Consider the following 18,369-nt stretch of genomic DNA (forward strand, 5'->3'; position numbering starts at 1 on the left):
TGAACACCATTTTTGCCATGCTGGAGATGAACCCAGGGCCTCACTCATGCTAGGTAAGTGCCCTGCCCCTGAGTCACACCCCAGCCCTCACCTTCTCTTGGGGGCTCTGCAGTCAGGCTGGGAGCACCATGGCTGGGCTGTGATGAGCCTCAGCCCTCCAGGTCTTTCTCCCTAAGCTAATGCTTAATGCTAAGGGTCCTAGGACCTGGATTTTCTGAGGTGTGCAGACAGCTTCTGGAAGTTTCTTCATTCCCAGGCTGTCTGCTGCCACTACCCGCTATTTGCTAAAGCAAGATTCTTCCAAACTCTTTGCTGACTGTGTCTGTTGCGCCTTGCTGTGTGGCGGGAGTCCGCCAGCCAAGTGTTCAGGATAAAGGGCTGCAGAAGGGGGACTTGAATCACCGGCCCAAGGTCTTGCAGGGCTGGAATCTTGTGAGAAGGGGTCTTAGCCTCTGCTCCTGCACAGTGAAGACATCTATTTCCAGATAAGTAAAGCTTCCTACCTCATGGTGGGGCAGACCTGGAGTGGATCCAGCCTGGCCACAAGCCAGCTGTGAGAACTTGGACCAATTATTCCACCTCTGAGAGCCTCAGTGTCCCATTCTATAGAATGGGAGGACACCGGAGTCCTCATCTCAGTACTGCATGACCAGAAAATCCGGTGTTGTTAACATGGTCATCCTTCTCATCGACATCATTTGCACCATATTTAACTCAGAAGATGGTGAATTCAAGCCTCATCGAGGCTTCAAACACCCTCTGGGGTGCAGAAGGCCTTTTACTTTGGTGTACTCTGCTAATAACAATGAAGGTCTTGTTCCAGGCTCAGGCGGTGTGTGTCATTTGTCTGTGTGTCATTTGTCTCTGCGTGCCCAGGGTCCATCACTGGGTAGACACCCAATGGCTAAATGAGGGAACCAGCCATGTCCCTGCTCAAGGGGGAGGGGACAGACAAGGGGCACATTCTGAAAGAGACTCTGTCGCTGCAAGCATGGTGTCTAACAAGACTTTACTTCCTTCCTAAAGGGTGAGGGCGGTGGGAGAAGGTGATGCTTAGAAAGGAGCATCCATCTACAGAAGTGACAAGAGACAGCCCCAAGGAAGCGCCCTGGCCACTGAGCGAGGCCGACCGAAGCCCGGGCGGCCTGCGGGCACCTCGGAGCTGGGGTCCCCTGGGGCAAGCGGGGCTGGAGGGGAGGCGAGGGAGGGTGGCCGCCAGTCCTGCCCTGGCCCCGGGCGTCCTCCCTGTGTCCGGGCCGGCGGGGGGTTAATGCTGTGGCCCGCGGGAGGCCTGGGGGCCCTGCGGGCTCAGTGGGGCGGGTGGCGGCGCTCGGCCAGGCCGCCGCGGCCCAGCACCTCGCCGCTGAACTGGTAGGTGAGCTTCTTCTTGACCTTCTTCACCTCGCCCGTCTTGCCGTAGTTGCGCAGCGCGCGCGCCATCTTCTGGTAGGTCATCTTCTTGCGGTTGCCCTTCTGGATGCCCCAGCGGTGCGCCAGCGCCTCCTTGTGCTTGGACGAGAACTGGAACGTGCCCTTGTCCTTGTCCACCCACCAGATGCTGTCCTTCATGTCCCCGCTGCGAAGCAGATCGAGCAGGAACTGGTACAGGCGGATCTTCTTCTTGCTGCCTGTGGGAGAGGGGCGCGTGGGATGGAGGCCACAGGGGCCCCTCAGGGACCATCCACCCCACCGGGACCGTGTGGCGGGATGGTTCACAGGGGAAGAGCTCCCCCAGCTGCAGGGCGCACACTGGCACACGCACGCACCATGCACACACACGCTCATGCACGTACACAGCACACTTTGGGGAGAGCCCTGTTACACTCGTAACACGTGCTCACAGAGCCCAGGTAGAGACGCTCAGAGACCCTGCAGAACCATCGCACACACACAGCCCTCCAGCCTGATTGCTGGGTTGATCAGCCTCCGCTGGGGTGTAGAAGGGGCAGGGGACAGAGGGCTGGGCCCAGCTGGGTCAGGGCCTGGGGCTGGGCCTTACCTGTTTCCCCGTGCAGAAGGCCAGGCCCGGGCTCCAGGCCATCCGCCTCCCCATCAGAAACCTCCAGTGGAGGGCTCTGCCGCTCGCCCTCCTCCTCATCTGAGCTGGGCTGATGTGGGGACAGGGATGGGTATGGGAGGCACATCCGGGGCAGGTAGGGGACCTGGAAAGGTGGGGCAAGGAGTTGAGGTCAGGAAGGGACAGCTCAGGGCTCAGTAAGAGGAGAGGGAGTGCTGGGAAGCAGGTGGCCACAGGGGCAGGAAGATTAGGGAGGAGGCTGAGAAATTGAAGGCCAGTGGAGGCCACAACCACACAGGGCACAGATCACAGTGACCAGGGGTTACTGACATCCAGCCTACTGCCCTTCCCACCTGGGCCCCCTGGTTCAGGGCAGGTCCCTGGGGAAAGGGCACCTTATTCTCATACACCCAAAGGTGCTGTCTGGCATGACAGTGGCCTTGGGAGAGAAGGGGGATGCCGAGGGGGTTGATCTGGAGCAAATGGGGTTTGATGAGTGAGGGAAGGGGTGGCGGAGGTCACTAGGTCACTGGGGTTACAGCCCCTGGGACAGAGAGGGTTTGGTAAGGCGGTCAGTGGGTGCGGAACGGCCCTGTAGAGGTTCATGACTTGGATATCCGAGGGGCCCATAAATGAGGCCTTGCAGTCTGTGAGGGTCCCCAAGACACAGGACCATGCATGGGGTGGGGAGCCAAAGATGGGGGGGGTTCTGGGATCATCTGGGGTCTGTCCATCTCCAGCGAGAGGAGATAAGGGGTGCAGGCCACGAGGTCAGTCGGGGGGTCAGTGGCAGCCGTTGGGGCTCCGGCCGCCGTTGGCGCGGTGGGGCAGGAAGCCACGTTGAGTAAGAGCCTGTGTCAGCTTCCTGTGAAGCTCCCGGGCCTCACCACAGGCCTGGCGTGGTCCTGAGGACAGAGGACAGCCAGCAGCACGCACCTGGTGGCCGAGGCTGGTGTGGGCCGGCGCCATGGGGGTGTCGAGGACGTGCATCTGCTCCAGCTCCATGTGGCGATAGAGCTGCTGCAACTGCGGGGGCTGCACGCTCTGCAGCTCGGTGAAGTGGTTCTCGGGGAAGCTCTCGAACTCGCTGTGCACGTGGTGAGGGTGGAAGTCCCAGTAGTGGTCTGTGGGGGGACAGGCCATCAGTGAGCGCCGGCGGGCAGGGCGGGGGAAGTGCCAGCAACAGAAACAGCCATGTGGGGCCACAGGGGGCTCGCTCCGCATCCAGACTGCAGGGCTCCCTCACTGATGCTCCTGTCTCCTACTCCTGCTTTATAGGGAGGACCCTGAGGCTCTGAGGCTACGAGACATGCCCAAGGTCAAGGGCAGCATCCATGGCAGAGCCAGAATCCAGGCCTGAAGCAAAGCCCTTGTGCTCAGCACCCACTTTCTCCTGCCTCCTGTGCAGTCACAGGGATGCAGGCTTCTGGTCCCCAAGTCTGAGTCCTGACTCTGCCACTGACAGAGTGAGACTTCAGGCACAGCCTGGGCCCCTCTGGCCGTAAATGAGGGTCATTGTTCTGGGGAGGGTTCAAAGGAGAACTCATCTGTAAAAATTCCTAGCCTCTGGCCTCTGATTCCCTTCCCCCACCTCAGACCTCCCTGTTCCTGAGGTCCCTGGCACAGGACCTTGTCACATGGCCAAGGTGTGACGGCCAAGTCACAGGGCTGACCTTCCTCACACTTCCAGAGCTTGTCCAGACCCGCAGTCCTGCTCCTCCAAGCCCTGGCCTGAGTACTGTTCCAGGGAGGGGGCAGCGCCGCAGGTGTCCCTGGGAAGCCCCGGTGGCTGGCTGGAGTCTGGGGAACAGCCACACACACCCACAGCCCGTCTCGGGGCCAGGGCAGGTCTTCAGCATGGTTTCTCTGGGCACCTTTTCCAGGAACAAAAACTGCCCACGTCTGAGGGACTTCCTGAGCAGCGTTTGGTCCGAAAGAAAGTGGGGTGTAGAGACGGGATGGATTTGTTCATGGGCACAAAGAAGGAGTGTACGAGAAGCCAGTCTGGGCAGTGTCTTTGGGACGTCCACTAACAACCGTGTGTGTGTGTGTGTGTGTGTGTGTGTGTGTGAGAGAGAGAGAGAGAGAGACTCATGAACATGCAGTTGTACACACATGGCTGTCATCCGCCTGCATTCCCTCTCCCTCTCCCTCCTTCACAGGAACTCATGCACTCCGAATCCCTAAGAAATCAAGTGTGATGCTCAGCCCAGTGGCCCATGCCTGTGATCCCAGCGACCCAGGAGGCTGAGGCAGGAGGATTGTACATACTAGGCCAGCCTCCAAAATTTAGGGAAACCCTGTCTCAAAAAATAAAAAGGGCTGGGGATATAGCTTAGTGGATTCAATCCCCAGATCTCTAGTATTAAAAAGGAAGGAAAGGAAGGAAAGAAGGAAGGAAGAAGAAAAGAAATGATTTCTTTTCTTTTTTTTTAGCTCTCTACCAAATATCTGAGGATTTGCTTTCTAATCCTGCTAAGTGGTGGCTTTGCTGTGTGACCTCGGACAAGATCTTTCTCCCCCTGAGCCTGATACCCCATTTGGAAAGTCAGAGATGCAAGTGGATAGTGACCGAGGTCCTGTGCACGTGTGAAGTTGTGCGAGCCCACAACCCAGACAGCCCAGCCCTGCCTCTAGGAGACTGGAAAAGAGAAAGCCCACGATTTCAGGCAGAGCTGGTTCAAATCCTCACCGTGCCTGCGGCTAATGCCTACAAAGTGCCCAGAACAGAACCAGGTGCAAAGTAAGACTCACTCGGCATGAACCACTATCAGCATCATTGTATTAATATTTTATTCTAAAGAGCCGACATTAGAACCAGGTGTGTGGGGCCCCTCTGTAGTGCCAGCATTTGGGAGGCAGGGGAGGGAAGGTCACTTGAAGCCAGGTGTTAAGATCAGCCTGGGTAACACAGGGAGACTCCCAGACACGCCCCCCCAAAAAGCTTGCATTATCTTTTGAACATGCAGTACTAGGGACTGGGGACCGAACCTAGGGGTGCTCCACCAGTGAGCAATCCAGCCCCTCTTAGTTTTTGAGCCAGAGTCTCACTAAATTGCCAAGGCTGGCCTAGAACTTGTGATCCCCCTGCCTCAGTAGTGGGGTGACAGGTATGTACCACCACACCTGGTTTACAGCTGTCATTCTTTTTTATGGGGGGAGGGGGGTATTTGTTTGTTTGTTTGTTTGGTGCTGTGGATTGAACCCAAGTGCACTTTACCACTGAGCTTACTCCCCAGCCCTTATTATTTTTTATTTTCAGACAGGATCTCACTGAATTGCTTAGGACCTCATTCAGTTGTTGAATGTGGCCTCAAACTGGCCATCCTCCTGTCTCAGCCTCCCGAGTTGCTGGGATGACAGGTATGCACCATGCTCAACTCAGTAGCCACTTTATTTTGTTTATTTATTTATTAATTTTAGTACCAGGGATTGAACCCAAGGGCACTTAACCACTGAGCCACAATCCCCTTTTTATTTTTATTTTTTTTATTTTGAGACAGGGTCTCACTAGGTTGCTTACAGCCTCGCTAAATTGTTTGAGACTGACTTTGAAACTGTGATCCTCCTTCCTCAGCCTCCTGAGCCACTAGGATTATTAGGCATGCATCCTGGAGCCTGGCTCAGCAGCCACTTTTAAAATGTTCATTTCCTCATCTCCCTGCTCCCTGCCACCTTAGTGCCCCAGAGAAACAGCTTTTGGGGGACCTGTCACTTTTCCCCAGAGCCTGAAGTTGGAGCGCCAGTGTTTTCAGGGACTGATTTTGTTCCCCTCTGGGTTCCTGGTGCCTAATCATAGCAGACATAAACAGCCATGTCCTGAGCAGATGAGCAAATGAACAAAAGAATCTTGGTTTCTGAATAACTCTTTCTACAAAGTTATGTAAACCTGAAAGGAAAAACAAACTTGGTGACTCACACGTGTAATCCCAGCCCTTTAGGAGGCTGAGGCAGGGGGATTACAAATTTGAGGTCAGCCTCAGACACTTAGAAAGACCCTGTCTCAAAATTTAAAGATAAAATAAAAAGGGCTGGGGACGTAGCACAGAGGTATAGCACAGTCCACAGCCCTTTCTATTTTATAACAAGGGAGACAAAGGCATGAGGAAGGTTTCAAAAGTCCCAACAGAAACCTGGCCTTTGGCCCTGGTTTGATGCTCAGGAGATTAGGGCCAGAGTGCCCAGGGTACAGGCTTTGGGCCTCCCTCCAAAGCCCGCACCCTGGGCACTCTGGCCTTACATCTGGACACCCTTCATGATGGCAGTGCTCTATCCTTTCTGTCCCTTCACTGGGTCACCCAGGTGATCTCATTTAATCCTCACCCCAACTCTGAGGAGGTGGCCACCATAGTATGATCTCCCTTTTGTCGGCTTGGAGACTGTGACAAGTACGTCCTTTGTCTACAGTACTCACTGGTGGAGTCGGGCTCCAAACCCACTTGCATGTAACTTCAGGGACAGAGCTCTCAGCACCATACCACATCCCCTCGGAGGAGCTAGACTGAGAGTGTTAAGACCTGGGGTGACACTTAATGAAAGCTCTCAGTAAAACCTGGGATGGCCCCTGAGAGACTCCCGTACCAGGGATTGAACCTAGGAACGCTTAACCACCAAGCCCCATCCCAGCGCTTTTTATGTTTTATTTTGAGACAGGGTCTCACTAAGTTGCTTAGGGCCTTTCCAAGTTTCTGGGACTGGCTTTAAACTTGTGATCCTCCTGAGCTGCTGGGATTACAGGCGTGTGCCAACGTGCCCAGCAGCTGACTGCTTTTATCCATCTGTCCACCATTACCCCACCCATCATCCACCATCCATTGTCTATCCATCCATCACTCATCATCTGTCCGTCCATCCATCATTAAACCACCATCCATCCATCCATCATCTACCCATCAATCATCCATCATTCACCCAGACAGCCAGAAATAACTCACTCGCCTTGATCACTCATTTCCTCCCTTTAAACCAGCTCTCAACCTGGGGCCAAAGTCCTGCCCATACATTCCAATTCTTACTCATTTGTAACCAGGACAAAAATAGAGTGAGATTCAAAACAACTCCAGGCAGAAATTCAGCCTTAAGAGTCATTCAGTTGACCTTATCTCCCCAGAACAGAAAGCTCAGCCTCAAACCCAGGGCTCTACCCAGGAGAACAGAAGTACAACAAAAACTGAGGAGAAAGATGAGGAATCAAGAGAGGAGGAGACAAGGAAAAAACCCTTCGCAGGAAAACATAGGCCATTGGACATAGGTGGCTGGAGCCCAGCCTTCCCTGGAAATTGTTCAGATGTGGAAACTGAGGCCCAGAGAACTGCCCGTCTCAGAGCACTTGCTACTCTCTACCTTGTATCCTAATTATGAGAGTTTTAATTATTTCCCCTCTTATAACACTGAATCCAGTAGGACCTGTGTCCTTCAGCATCCAGCAATGCACCTGGCATGTAAAATAGAATATTTATTAGAGAGCTCAGTGCAAGATGGATGGAAGGTTTGGTAGGTGGAGGGAAGGACAGCTGGAAGGAGGGATGAGTGGATGATTAGATGAGTGTGTGAACAAATTGGTGAATCATAGATGGTTTGTGGTATGAAGTAGGCAGACATCTGGGTGGATGGGTAGATGGATGGTTGGATGAGTGGATGGATAGATGGGTGGGTGGATGGGTGGATGGATGGATGGGTGGATGGATGGATGGGTAGATGGGTGGATGGATGGGTGGATGGATGGATGGGTAGATGGGTGGATGGGTGGATGGATGGATGGGTAGATGGGTGGATGGATGGGTGGATGGATGGATGGGTAGATGGGTGGATGGGTGGATGGGTGGATGGATGGATGGATGGATGGGTGGATGGGTGGATGGATGGATGGGTGGATGGGTGGATGGGTGGATGGGTGGATGGATGAATTTATGGGTGGATGGAGAGAAAGAGCCATACTTTGGAACTCTTTCCTTCACGAGTCCCATCGCAAGCAGCAAATTCAGTCACATCCATTAGGATGACTACTACGAAAACCAAACCAACAGAAAATGACAAGTGTTGGTGAAGATGTGAAAAAAATTAGAATCTTTGCACACCAATGGTAGGAATGTAAACACGGTGCAGCCCCTGTGGGGATGAGTATGGGAGTTCCTTTAAAAATGAAAAATAAATCTACCATATAACCCAGCAATTCCATTTCTAGTATAGATCCCGAAGAATTTAAGTCAGAGTCTTGAAGAGATATCCGTACACCCAAGTTCACAGGGGGCTGCATTTTTCACAGCAGCCCATAGTTGGAAGCAACCCAACTCTGTGGACAGATGAATGAAGAAGCGAAGGTGGTGTGTGCATCCAGTTGAACGGTAGTCAAGCTTTAGTGGGGAGGGTTCCAACAGGTGGAGCAACATGCATGGACCTCGAGGACACCGTGCCAAGGGAAATGAGCCAGTCACGAAAGGGCAAATGTTGTGTGGTTCCAGGTATGAGACACCTGGAGCAGTCCGGTTCACAGAGGCTAGCGGGTGGCTGGAGGGTTGCAGTTTTGCAAGATGAAAAGAATTGTGGAGACGGATGGTGGTGATGGTTACATGACAGTGTGACTGTATTTTTTTATACCACCCAGCTGCATGCTTAAAAATAGTTAAGATGGCCACGCCTGGTGGCGCAACCGCCTGTAAGCCCAGCTATTTGGAAGACCAAGATAGGAGGACGCAAGCTCGAGGCCAGCCTCAGCAATGTAGCAAGACCCTGTCTCAAAAATAACAAAGGCCAGGGATGTAGGCTCAGTTGTAGAGCACTCCTGGGTTCAGTCTCCAGTACTGAGGTTAAAAAAAGTTAAGATGGTCGATTTTATGGGTTTTTTTTTTTTAATTTTTATTTTTTAGTTTTAGGTGGACACAATACCTTTATTTTATTTATTTTTATATGGTGCAGAGGATTGAACCCAGGGCCTCACACACGCCAGGCAAGCGCTCTACCACTGAGCCACAAGCCCAGCCCCAGACAGGCTTTTTAAGAAGTTTACTTGGTAGAACAACTAGGCACTGGAAGAAGATATTAAAAACTTCCAAAGAGACAAAACAAACAGAAAAAAAAAATAAGCAAATGTAAACAAAAAATCAGGTTACTTTCGGAAAAGGGAATGTGGAAGGGCCTTTGACTTCACAAGGAGAGCTCTAGTAACCAGAAGATGCAGAGAAATGTTTTCAAATTCCTAAGGAAAAAATGATTCTCAACCTGGAGTCCTAGCATGGCTAAACTATTGTTAAAGTGATAACAGAATAGCTGGAAGGCACGAGGAGGTAAAACACAACACAACCCAGCACAACAATGATAATAAAACCTGGGCATGGTAGCACATGCCTGTAATCCCAGCAACTCAGGAGGCTGAGATGGGAGGATGGCAAGTTTGAGGCTAGTTTCAACAACTTACTGAGGCCCTAAGCAATTTAGTGAGATACTGTCTGAAAATAAAAAATAATAAGGGCTGAGGAGTAAAGCTCTTTGGTAAAGTACCCCTGGGTTCAATCCTCAGTACCAAAAGAAAAAAAAAAAAAAAACCTTGCCTGCCACACACCCTTCCCTTGGAGACTATAATGATAAGGTAACAACTCCTTAGAGAAATTCAGTATTTGCCAGGCCTGTTCTGGTTATTTTACATGTATTATATCACTCGATCCTGACAACAATTTGGTGAAGTGAGTGTTATTATGAAGTTAAGGCACAGAGAGGTTGACCATCTTGCCCATGGTCACTCCAGATTGCAATGGAGAGTGGGGGATGAATCCCAGTGTCTGGTTCCAGAATCAGGGCTTTTCCGTCCTGTGACACTGCCCCTCGGATACACAGGGCGGAGAAAGCACAGGTAATGAGAGGCAAGCTGAGAGTAATATCCCACGGTCATAATAGTGGAAATTTCAAATACCAATTTAACAAAAGTTACCAGGAAACTGCCCTGGGAAGCGTGCACAGGTATTCCGTGGGTGTGGCATGGCTGGCTAGAGTCAGGATCTCCTTTCTCCTAGTAAAGTGAATAGATGATCTCCCCAACTGACAGACCAACCAGATCCCTCTCTGCCTAGCCTCCAGAAGGTCCTCGGCCAGTGTTGGTGGATGAATAATGTTCTAAGGCTCTATTTCACATCCTCACTGGCCCAGACAGACAGTGCTGCAACAGAAATCCTTCTTTCGGTTAGTAAAACAGCGGACACAAGGTCTATGTCACAGAGGAATATCCGCAACAGGCTTCAGTAAAAAATAGCAAATTGCAGAACAGCATGATACAGTAATTTCATTAAAAAAAATTTTTTTTGTAGGGCTGGGGCTGTAGCTCAGTGGCAGAGTGCTTGCCTCACATGCATAAGGCACTGGGTTCGATCCTCAGCACCACATAAAAATAAACAAATACAATAAAGGCATGCTGTCCATCTACAACTACAAAAAGTATCAAACCCAGTGCCTCACAAGTGCTAGGCAAGTGCTCTGCCACTGAGCTATAGCCCCAGCCCCAGTAATTCCATTTTGGATGAATAGAATCTACATGTATATAGGTATATATTTATAAATATGCAGGGCTTATTTATAGAATAAAAGTCTGCAATGATGTCTAAGTTACCTTTAGTGGGAGGGAGATAGAAAAGAGGGAAATGAGCCAGGTGTGGTGGTGCACGCCTGTAATCCCAGCAGCTTGGGAGGCTGAGGCAGGAGGATTGCAAGTTCAAAGCCAGCCTCAGCAACAGTGAAGTGCTAAGCAACTCAGTGAGACCCTGTCTCTAAATAAAATACAAAATAGGGCTGGGGATGTGGCTTAGTGGTAGAGTGCCCCTGAGTTCAATCCATGGTACCCACCCCCAACAAAAAAAAAAAAAAGGAAAATGTTTCTCATGGGGTGCTGGAGTAGTTCGTAAGTCTTAGCAATGAGTATTTTGTAATAATTAAACTTTAAAGATTTAAGATGTATTTAAATATGAACACACACACACACACTCACACACACTCACACTTTAGATTATGTGATTTTCCTGCTCAAAACTCTCCAAAAGCCAGGCACAGTGGCACATGCCTATAAAATCCCAGCAATTTGGGAGGCCAAGGCAGGAGGATTGCCAGTTAGACCTTAAGCAACTTAGTGAGAACCTGTCCTGTCACAAAATTAAAAATAAAAAGCCTAGGGATGTGGCTCAGTGGTTAAGCACTCCTGGATTAAATTCATAGTACCAACAAAACAAAACCTCTCCAAAATAGTGCTGATCTCTTGCCCAGTGTGCCTGGGGCTCTGGGCTCTATCCCCCACACAGCAAAACAAAGCAACAGAAAACCCACAAACAAAAAACTCTCCATAAAATAAAATCCACTCTCCCTCCATGTCTTTTAAGCCTCGTGTGACCCGTCCCTATGCATTTTATCTCCACCGTCTGGTTCTCAGAAGCCTCTGGGGCCTCTGTCAGGGTCTCCTTGTGCTCCCTTTGCCTGGACCCCTCCCCCCCTACACCTTTCTTCACTCAAGATTTCAACTCAGTGACACCTACCCTGAGCTTCCCGGACCCTGCACAGAAGGGTGTCCCCACACAAAAACCGCACTATGTCACTCTGGGTCTCATAGGACTTATCATTGTGTGTGTGTGAGTGTGTGTGTGTGTGTGTGTGTGTGTTTGAGGATTTTCTCTCCCCTCCCTCCCGGAGAGCAGGGCTTGGCTGGTTGGCTCCTCGTGGACTCCCAGGTGCCTGCAATACTGTGCTACGTGACACACAGCAGAGGACCTTCAATGCTGAACTGATGCGGGAGGGGCACCCGTGCTAAGCGGTTGGAAGGATGGATGCCCGGGCGGGTGGAGGGGTGGATGCAGGGTGGGGGGGTGGAAGGGTGTGCTTCTCCACGCCCCCAGCTGCTCCCTCCCTCCTGCCTTGGGAATGCAGTAAAGCTAAGGAGGCCCTCCCGGTTCACCGGGCCTTGTTCTCAGCACAGTACCTGGCCTTATAGACCATGTGCGTCACTGCGTTGAATCATCACAACTCTGAAGTATTTTCAGGCTCTCAGTTTCTAGACGAGGAAAGGGGGGCTCAGGGAAGTTATGTTACTTGCCCCAAGCTACACAGCTGGTGAGGACATGGATCCAGGCCTGACAGGGTTGGAGGGGGTGGGCAGGTCTGGAACACCTGAAGACTCGGGGGGCCCAAATTGGGGTGCTCAGGCATCCAACCAGGAGTCATTCCCCGGATCTAAGCACTTCCTCTGAAATTCTCACTCCGTGGGCCCAGCCCCAGGCCTAGTTGGTTTCTAGATATGTGGGCCATACCCTCATACTCCAGGAAGGAAATCTGAGGCCACACAAGACCCAAAGGAAGTACCCCAAACCCGTGAATGGAAAGCCAGTTGGCCATGGGGAAAGCAAGACTCTGGAGGAAGGAGGCCGCCCGCAGAGCCTGCAGGGCCGAGCCACCAGGGGGCGCCCTCCTCAAGCCCGACTGGTGATGGGTCGGTCCTGGAACCACTGGCAGAAGGGAGGGTGTGTGGAGCTGGGGTCACTCACACCCATGGAAGGAGAAGCTGAGAATAGAGTTGGTGAGAGAGACACCCTCCCTCTCTACATCGTGTGAATTTTCTACCAAGAGGATGTGTTTCTAGTGTAATCACACATAAGCTTAAAAGCACAAAAGAGGTAGGTGGGCTCCCCTGTGATCCCAGCTACTCGGAGGCTGAGGCAATTCCACCACAAGTTCAAGGTCAGCCTGGGCCATTTAGCAAGACCATGTCCCCAAATAAAATTTTTTAAAGGGTTGGGGATGCAGCTTAGTTTTAGAGCGTTTGCCTAGCGTGAGCAAAGCCTGGTTCCATCCCCAGCAACAAAACCAAAGATGGTATTTCCTGGGTTGGGGGCCTTTCTGGCCCTGGGGCCTGAAAGTTGGTCTTGAGGGGACGCCACCCTACCTCGAGAGCTTCCAGGTGGAGTCCTTTAATGGATGCCGGCTGTGAGTTCCAGGACCCTGAGGGGAGGGTTCTAAATGGGCCTGCATACAGCCTTCTCCGTGTCTCTGCCTCAAGGGGCCGTAGACACCCTGGAGAACCCCCACTGAGGATTCAGTCCCTTAACTGGGCCACCTGACCTTTGGATCAGGGATGCACCAGGAGCCAATCTGCTCCAGAAAGGATGCTGGACCCTGGGGTAGACAGACAAAAGAACCTTCTGGCCCAGGTCTCTGCGGTAACTGGGACCCTCGGCCTCTGCTGAGCAAGGGGTCCCCAGAGGCTTCCCCCTGATCCAGCAGTACTCAGATGGACGCGGTTTTGCCTTGCCCAGGGAAATTTAGCAACACGTAAAGAGACTGACTTGGTTGTCATGATTGGCAGTGAACTGGCATGGAGAGGGATGGGTTGAGGATGCTGCTAAGCCTCTTTTGGTGCCTAGGACAGTCCCCAAACAGAACTGTCCCGCCCAAAGTATCAGCAGAGAAGCTGCTAGACACACACAGCAGGGAGTAGGGCTGTGGGTGGGGGCGAGTTTGAGGGAAAGAGAGTGAAGAACTGAGGAAGGGGTTGGCGGGGGCGGCGAGTGTGCAGAGCGCTGGCCTTGGGTCTGACCGATGGGGGGGGGGCCTGGTCAGCTGGGAGCCTTGTGCAGGTCACTTTGGTCCCTAAGCCTCAGCATCCTCACGTTGAAGTCCACAGGTTGGCTGACATAAATGTGCAAGAAGCTGACCTGGTCCTTGGCACACGGAAGAGGCTCATCAGCGAGGGGTGGGGGATGCAGGGATGAGTAGGTCACTTCCCCCAGAGCTAAGTTGACCTTGGAATTCCAAGGAAGGCCTGGAGCCATTTCTTCTTTTCGTCTCCCCCTCCGCCCAGGTGCTCAGGCGCCCACCCACACCTGGAAGGGGCGGCAGGCCCTGAACTCACCGCCCACCCACCTTGTTCCCAGTCCCTTCCTCCTGAACTCACCGTTGTGGCTTTCTCCATCACTGGTGATATACGGGTAATATTCATGCGTCTGGCGTTGGTACAGGTCCGTGTCATAGGGAACCAGGTCTTCTGACGGCTGCTGAGAGAGGAGGGTGTCAAGGCCTGGGCTGGTGGGGAGGCCCCAGCCAGGTTTGCGGCCCCCAGTGTGTTGAGTCCACAACACCTTCCCTCACCAAGCGACCCTGTTGACCCCGCAGCTCTCCCTCTGCTTGAAATCCACAAGGTCAGGGCCACAGGGAGAGGGCGGGGTCCCAGGAGAGCTAAAGGCAGTGATGGGGGCCATAGAGGTCAGAGATCACTGGAGGACAGAGGAGAAGGTGCAGCCCCCCTGCCCCGCTTGGCTGGGCCCCACAACTCTTTATGGTTTGGATCTGAAATGTCCCCCACAGCCTAGGAGGCTTGGTCCCCAGTACAGCAGCGTTCAGAGGTGGGACTTGGAAAGTGACTGGATCCTGAGAGCTTTGACCTCAGGATTACTCCATTGATGGATTCATAGGTGATTGGACTTTGGGGACGGGATAGAAACTGTGGGAGGTGGGGCCTCATGGAAGGGAGTGTGTCCTTGGGGGTGTGCCCTTGGGGAGTCTACCTTGTTCCCAGTCCCTTCCTCCAAGCTCTCTCTCTTCCCAGCTGCCAGGAGGTGAGCGGCTTTGCTCCACCACACCCTCCTCCCCATGATGCTCTGCTTCACCACAGGCCCAGAGCCACGGAGTTGGCCACCCCTAGACTGAAACCTCTGAAACCGTGAGCCAAAATAAACCTTTCTTCTTTTAAGCTGTTTTTCTTGGGTATTTTGTCATAGCAACGAAAAGCTAACAAAGTCCCCTCACGCTCACACTCATGTTCACGCCTGTGTGGTCCAGATCATGGTCTCACATGTTCACCTCTCATCCACACAGATGCACCCATTCCCCCAAACGCACACACACTCCCTGTGACACCGGTACAGCCCCAATCCCACTTGTGGGCTCACTCTCACAGCTCATCCTCTCACTCTCTCAGCCACTGTACCCATCCATGCATGTAAAGGCTGACACCCTCATCTTTGTTGTTGTTTGTTACTAAAGATTGAACCCAGGGGTGCTTAACCACTGAGCTACATCACCAGCCCTTTTTATTTTTCTATTTTGAGACAGGAGTCTGGCTAAGTTGCTGAGGCTGGCTTTGAACTTGACATCCTCCTGCCTCAGCCTCCCAAGCTGCTGGGATTACAGGCGTGCGCCATCATACCTGGCACCCACACACACCTTTACAGCCACTCACACACAACCCATGCACCCTTGTACACTCACCCCTGTGGGCACACGCAGAGTTGCATGAACTGACCCATGCACACCCACTGCATTCCAGCCACCAACGGTCACACCCACAACCTCCCACATTTCACCAGCATGCTCTACAGCACACTGGGGTCCTCCTATCAGTCTCCCTGCCCACCCCAACTCTCCCTCACAGCCTGTGTCCAGGTCCCAGACAGACTCAGGCCCACCGTGATGACCACCTTACTAATGGTTTGTACAGAAGTCATCCTGGCAGGCGGCCTTGGGGGCTAGGGGACAGAGGCCTGGATCCCCCCTTCCCCTCCCCTCACTGGATACTCCCTTCCCTCCTCCTTCCTTCACCTGCCTCCCCCTCCCCCTCCCCCCAGTCCTCCTCCTCTTCCTCTCTCCCCCTCCCCACCCCCAGCTTACTGGCTCAGGCACAGGGACAAGCTGCCTCCCCAGAAGTCCTCTGCCTCTCCCCACCCCCACAGCCTGTGCCCAAGGATTGCACAACAATGACCGTGACCCTTAGGGCTTGGCATGGGGGACCAGGGCTGTCTTGAGAACCCATTGTCCCCAGAGACACTCAGAGTGGCCCCTGGGGCTGGAGAGAGGGGCCGGGGTCTAAGGTGGAAACCCAGGATCTGTTCCCTACCCAGCTCTGTCGGGGAGTTCAGGGTTGAGAGGTCAAGGGTCAGAGACAGTAGGGCCAAGCCCCTGGGCCTGGGGCTTTCTTAAGGAAGAATGGGCTCTTGCTGGGACAACCCCCTCCATCCTTCCCTGTCCCCAGCACCTGCTGAGTCCCAGGTTGGGGAAGAGGTTCCCTCGGGCACTGTCTGCCTCAGGCGGAGAAAGGGGAGCCCAGTCCTGAGCCTGCCTCCCCGGGTCCCAGGCAGCCAGCCCAGGATGCTGGCCGTGATGTCAGGCGGGGTGCCTCCAGGGCTCCCAGCCGCAGCGGGAGGGGGAGGGGCGCTGCCGCTAGGCCGGGAAAGCTGAGTCAGGGGGCAAGCCCTGCCCTTCCCAGTCCCCCCACCCTGGGCCTCCCCATCGGACATGAGATGGGAAAAGGGAGAAGGGTCCTCTCTGAGGGACCCTGACACCTGTCTTCGGCGGCAACTGTCACTGAGAGCGGGGAGCATTGCAGACCGGCCCGCCCTCTGCCCTTCCCTTCCCTGGGTCTCCTGGGACTCTGCGCCTCCACCCCCAGACCCGGTGCTCATCCTAATTCCAATCTGACGCTCATCCCAGTCCTACCCCAGACCCAATCTCAGTTGCCACCTGGTCCCATACCGTCCCTGCCTCTTCCTAACTCCAGTGCAGGCTCAACCCTAGCGACAGTGTCACTGCTCAGCCCCCTCCTGCCCTGCCCTGCCCAGCCCCAAGCCCCTGGCCCAGTCCAGGCCCCCACCCCATCTCTCAGGGACCTGTAGGCCCAGACCATTTGGTCAACAGATATGTCCTCTGTGCCAGGCCCAAGACTAGGCGTTGGGGACTCATTGGGGGCCCAGAGTTCCAGGATCCTTGGTCTCTTGAAGTCGGTGGGCCCCGGGCTGAGACCTCTGCCTGCTGCCTCCAGCAGGCAGCCGACCCCTTCCTGCCCGGGGGCTGGCCTCCCCCAGGCCAGTGTTCCCATCTCCTCCTGTACTTCTCTGCTGCCACCCTCACCATCCTCAGCCCAGTCCCCTGCCCTGGAGCTGGGCCTGCCACCCAAGCCCTGCTATAAATAACCGTTCAGGCCTCATCGGTCACAGCCCACGGTGGGCCAGCCCTAGCCCGCCAGGCCCAGAGGAAGCCAGTGGCCCCTCACAGGTCTCAGGCCAGGAGCTCCAGGGAGGAAACGCCAACTTCCCACTGATAGCGGCCCCCTCGAGTGGGCTGGCGGGCTGCTTCCGAGGGCCCGCTGGGCCAGTGGAGGAGTCCCAGTACTCACAGGGGGGACGAGGGGAAACCCTTCCATTGTGCACGCCTGTAACATCCAGCCGAGCTCGGAGCCTGTCAGATCCCCTGCCTCGGTGGGGGCCAGCGCGGGGCCCCTCAGGACGGGGTGCCCCGTCGGGGGGCTGGATGGCCGTAGGGCGGACGCAGGGCTCAGGCCTGCCCCCTGAGCTACAGGAGCCCTGGGTGAGCCCCCTCCCTCGACATTGCAGGGCCAGCGCAAGTTCCTGATTTTATCGAAGGGCCTGCCGCTGGGAGATAGTCCCCTTGGGGTGACATCACCACCCTAGCCCTTTGCATAAATCTCTTGCGCTACAGGAAGTCTCTGGCCTGCTGGGGCAGGTGGTGCTCAAGGGGCTGGCTTGGGAGGCCATGGGGGCCAGGCCCCCTGCCCAGAGGAAGCTGGGGCTGGGAAAGAGAAAGGCTGGCCACCACCAGAGGCCCGGCCGCCCCTCGCTCAGGCCCTGCGGAGGCTCTCTGTCCCGCAGCCCAGTCACGTCTATTCCTTGTGAGGCCCCTATGTGGTCGACGCTTACCTCCTTGGGGTCAGAGTGGTGGCATCTTGGGGCCTGTACTTTCTGGGGTAAGACTGGCTGGCTGAGGCTCTGAGCCCCTGACTGCCAGGCGGGCTGCCTGTGGCCTACACCCTGGCCGCCGGGGTCCTCCTGGTCTGGGGCGAGTCTCAGTTTCCTGACCCTTTGTCAATGCTTGAATATTGGTTTGGTTTTCCTAGTTTATAAACATTTATTTTTCTTTCCTTCTCCCTCTCTCTCTCTTTTGTACTGAAAATTGAACTCTCTCTCTCTCTCTCTCTCTACTGAAAAATTAACCCTGGGGCACTTTACCACCAAACCATGTCCCCATTTTTATTTTTTATTTTTAGACATAGTCTTGCTAAGTTGCTGAGGCTGGCCTCCAACTTGTGATCCTCCTGCCTCAGCCTCCTGAGTCACAGGGATTATAGGCATGTGCCACTGTCCCCAGCATTTACAAACCTTTCTTGTCTGTCCATCCAATCATTTATTTCCCCATCCATCTAATTTATCTATCTATCTATCTATCTATTCATTTATCTACCTATCAAGCCAACCATAAGTTTATTTACCTGTTTATCCAACTGTTCACTAAGTTTTTGATTTATCTGTCAATTCATCTACCTATTCATCTGTTTATCTATCTGTTCATCTACATGTCTATACATCAGCCCATCCATCTAC

At 53.7% G+C, this 18,369-nt stretch overlaps 1 protein-coding gene across 2 annotated transcripts; it reads right to left on the minus strand.

The window, feature by feature from the left end:
* Positions 1–992: 992 nt before the first annotated feature.
* Spi1 (Spi-1 proto-oncogene) lies at positions 993–17,418 on the minus strand. Of its 2 annotated transcripts, none has more exons than XM_046457847.2 (5): positions 17,148–17,418; positions 13,935–14,034; positions 2,954–3,141; positions 2,000–2,162; positions 993–1,628 (listed from the first exon to the last, which is right to left on the minus strand). In XM_046457847.2, exons 1-5 carry the CDS (start codon positions 17,190–17,192, stop codon positions 1,309–1,311), a joined length of 816 nt encoding a protein of 271 aa, XP_046313803.1. In that variant the 5' UTR covers positions 17,193–17,418; the 3' UTR covers positions 993–1,308. The 2 variants fall into 2 exon arrangements, with proteins under 2 accessions (XP_046313803.1, XP_046313807.1); XM_046457851.2 differs by having other exon boundaries at positions 13,935–14,031; positions 17,148–17,415.
* Positions 17,419–18,369: the final 951 nt, after the last annotated feature.

This window comes from Marmota monax, unplaced genomic scaffold (genome assembly GCF_021218885.2).
Source record: "Marmota monax isolate L192 unplaced genomic scaffold, Marmota_monax_Labrador192_F-V1.1 WCK01_AAM20220418_F8-fsc00047, whole genome shotgun sequence".
In the NCBI taxonomy this organism is placed as follows: Eukaryota; Metazoa; Chordata; class Mammalia; order Rodentia; family Sciuridae; genus Marmota; species Marmota monax.

Excerpts from the sequence above, each read along its gene's own strand:
- Spi1 (XM_046457847.2), bottom strand. The coding sequence starts at position 17,192 with ATGTTACAGGCGTGCACAATGGAAGGGTTTCCCCTCGTCCCCCCT. Across the intron at positions 14,035-17,147 it reads GGTTTCCCCTCGTCCCCCCT|CAGCCGTCAGAAGACCTGGT; the intron begins GTGAGTACTGGG and ends CTCCTCTCTCAG. Across the intron at positions 2,163-2,953 it reads ACACCAGCCTCGGCCACCAG|GTCCCCTACCTGCCCCGGAT; the intron begins GTGCGTGCTGCT and ends CCACCTTTCCAG.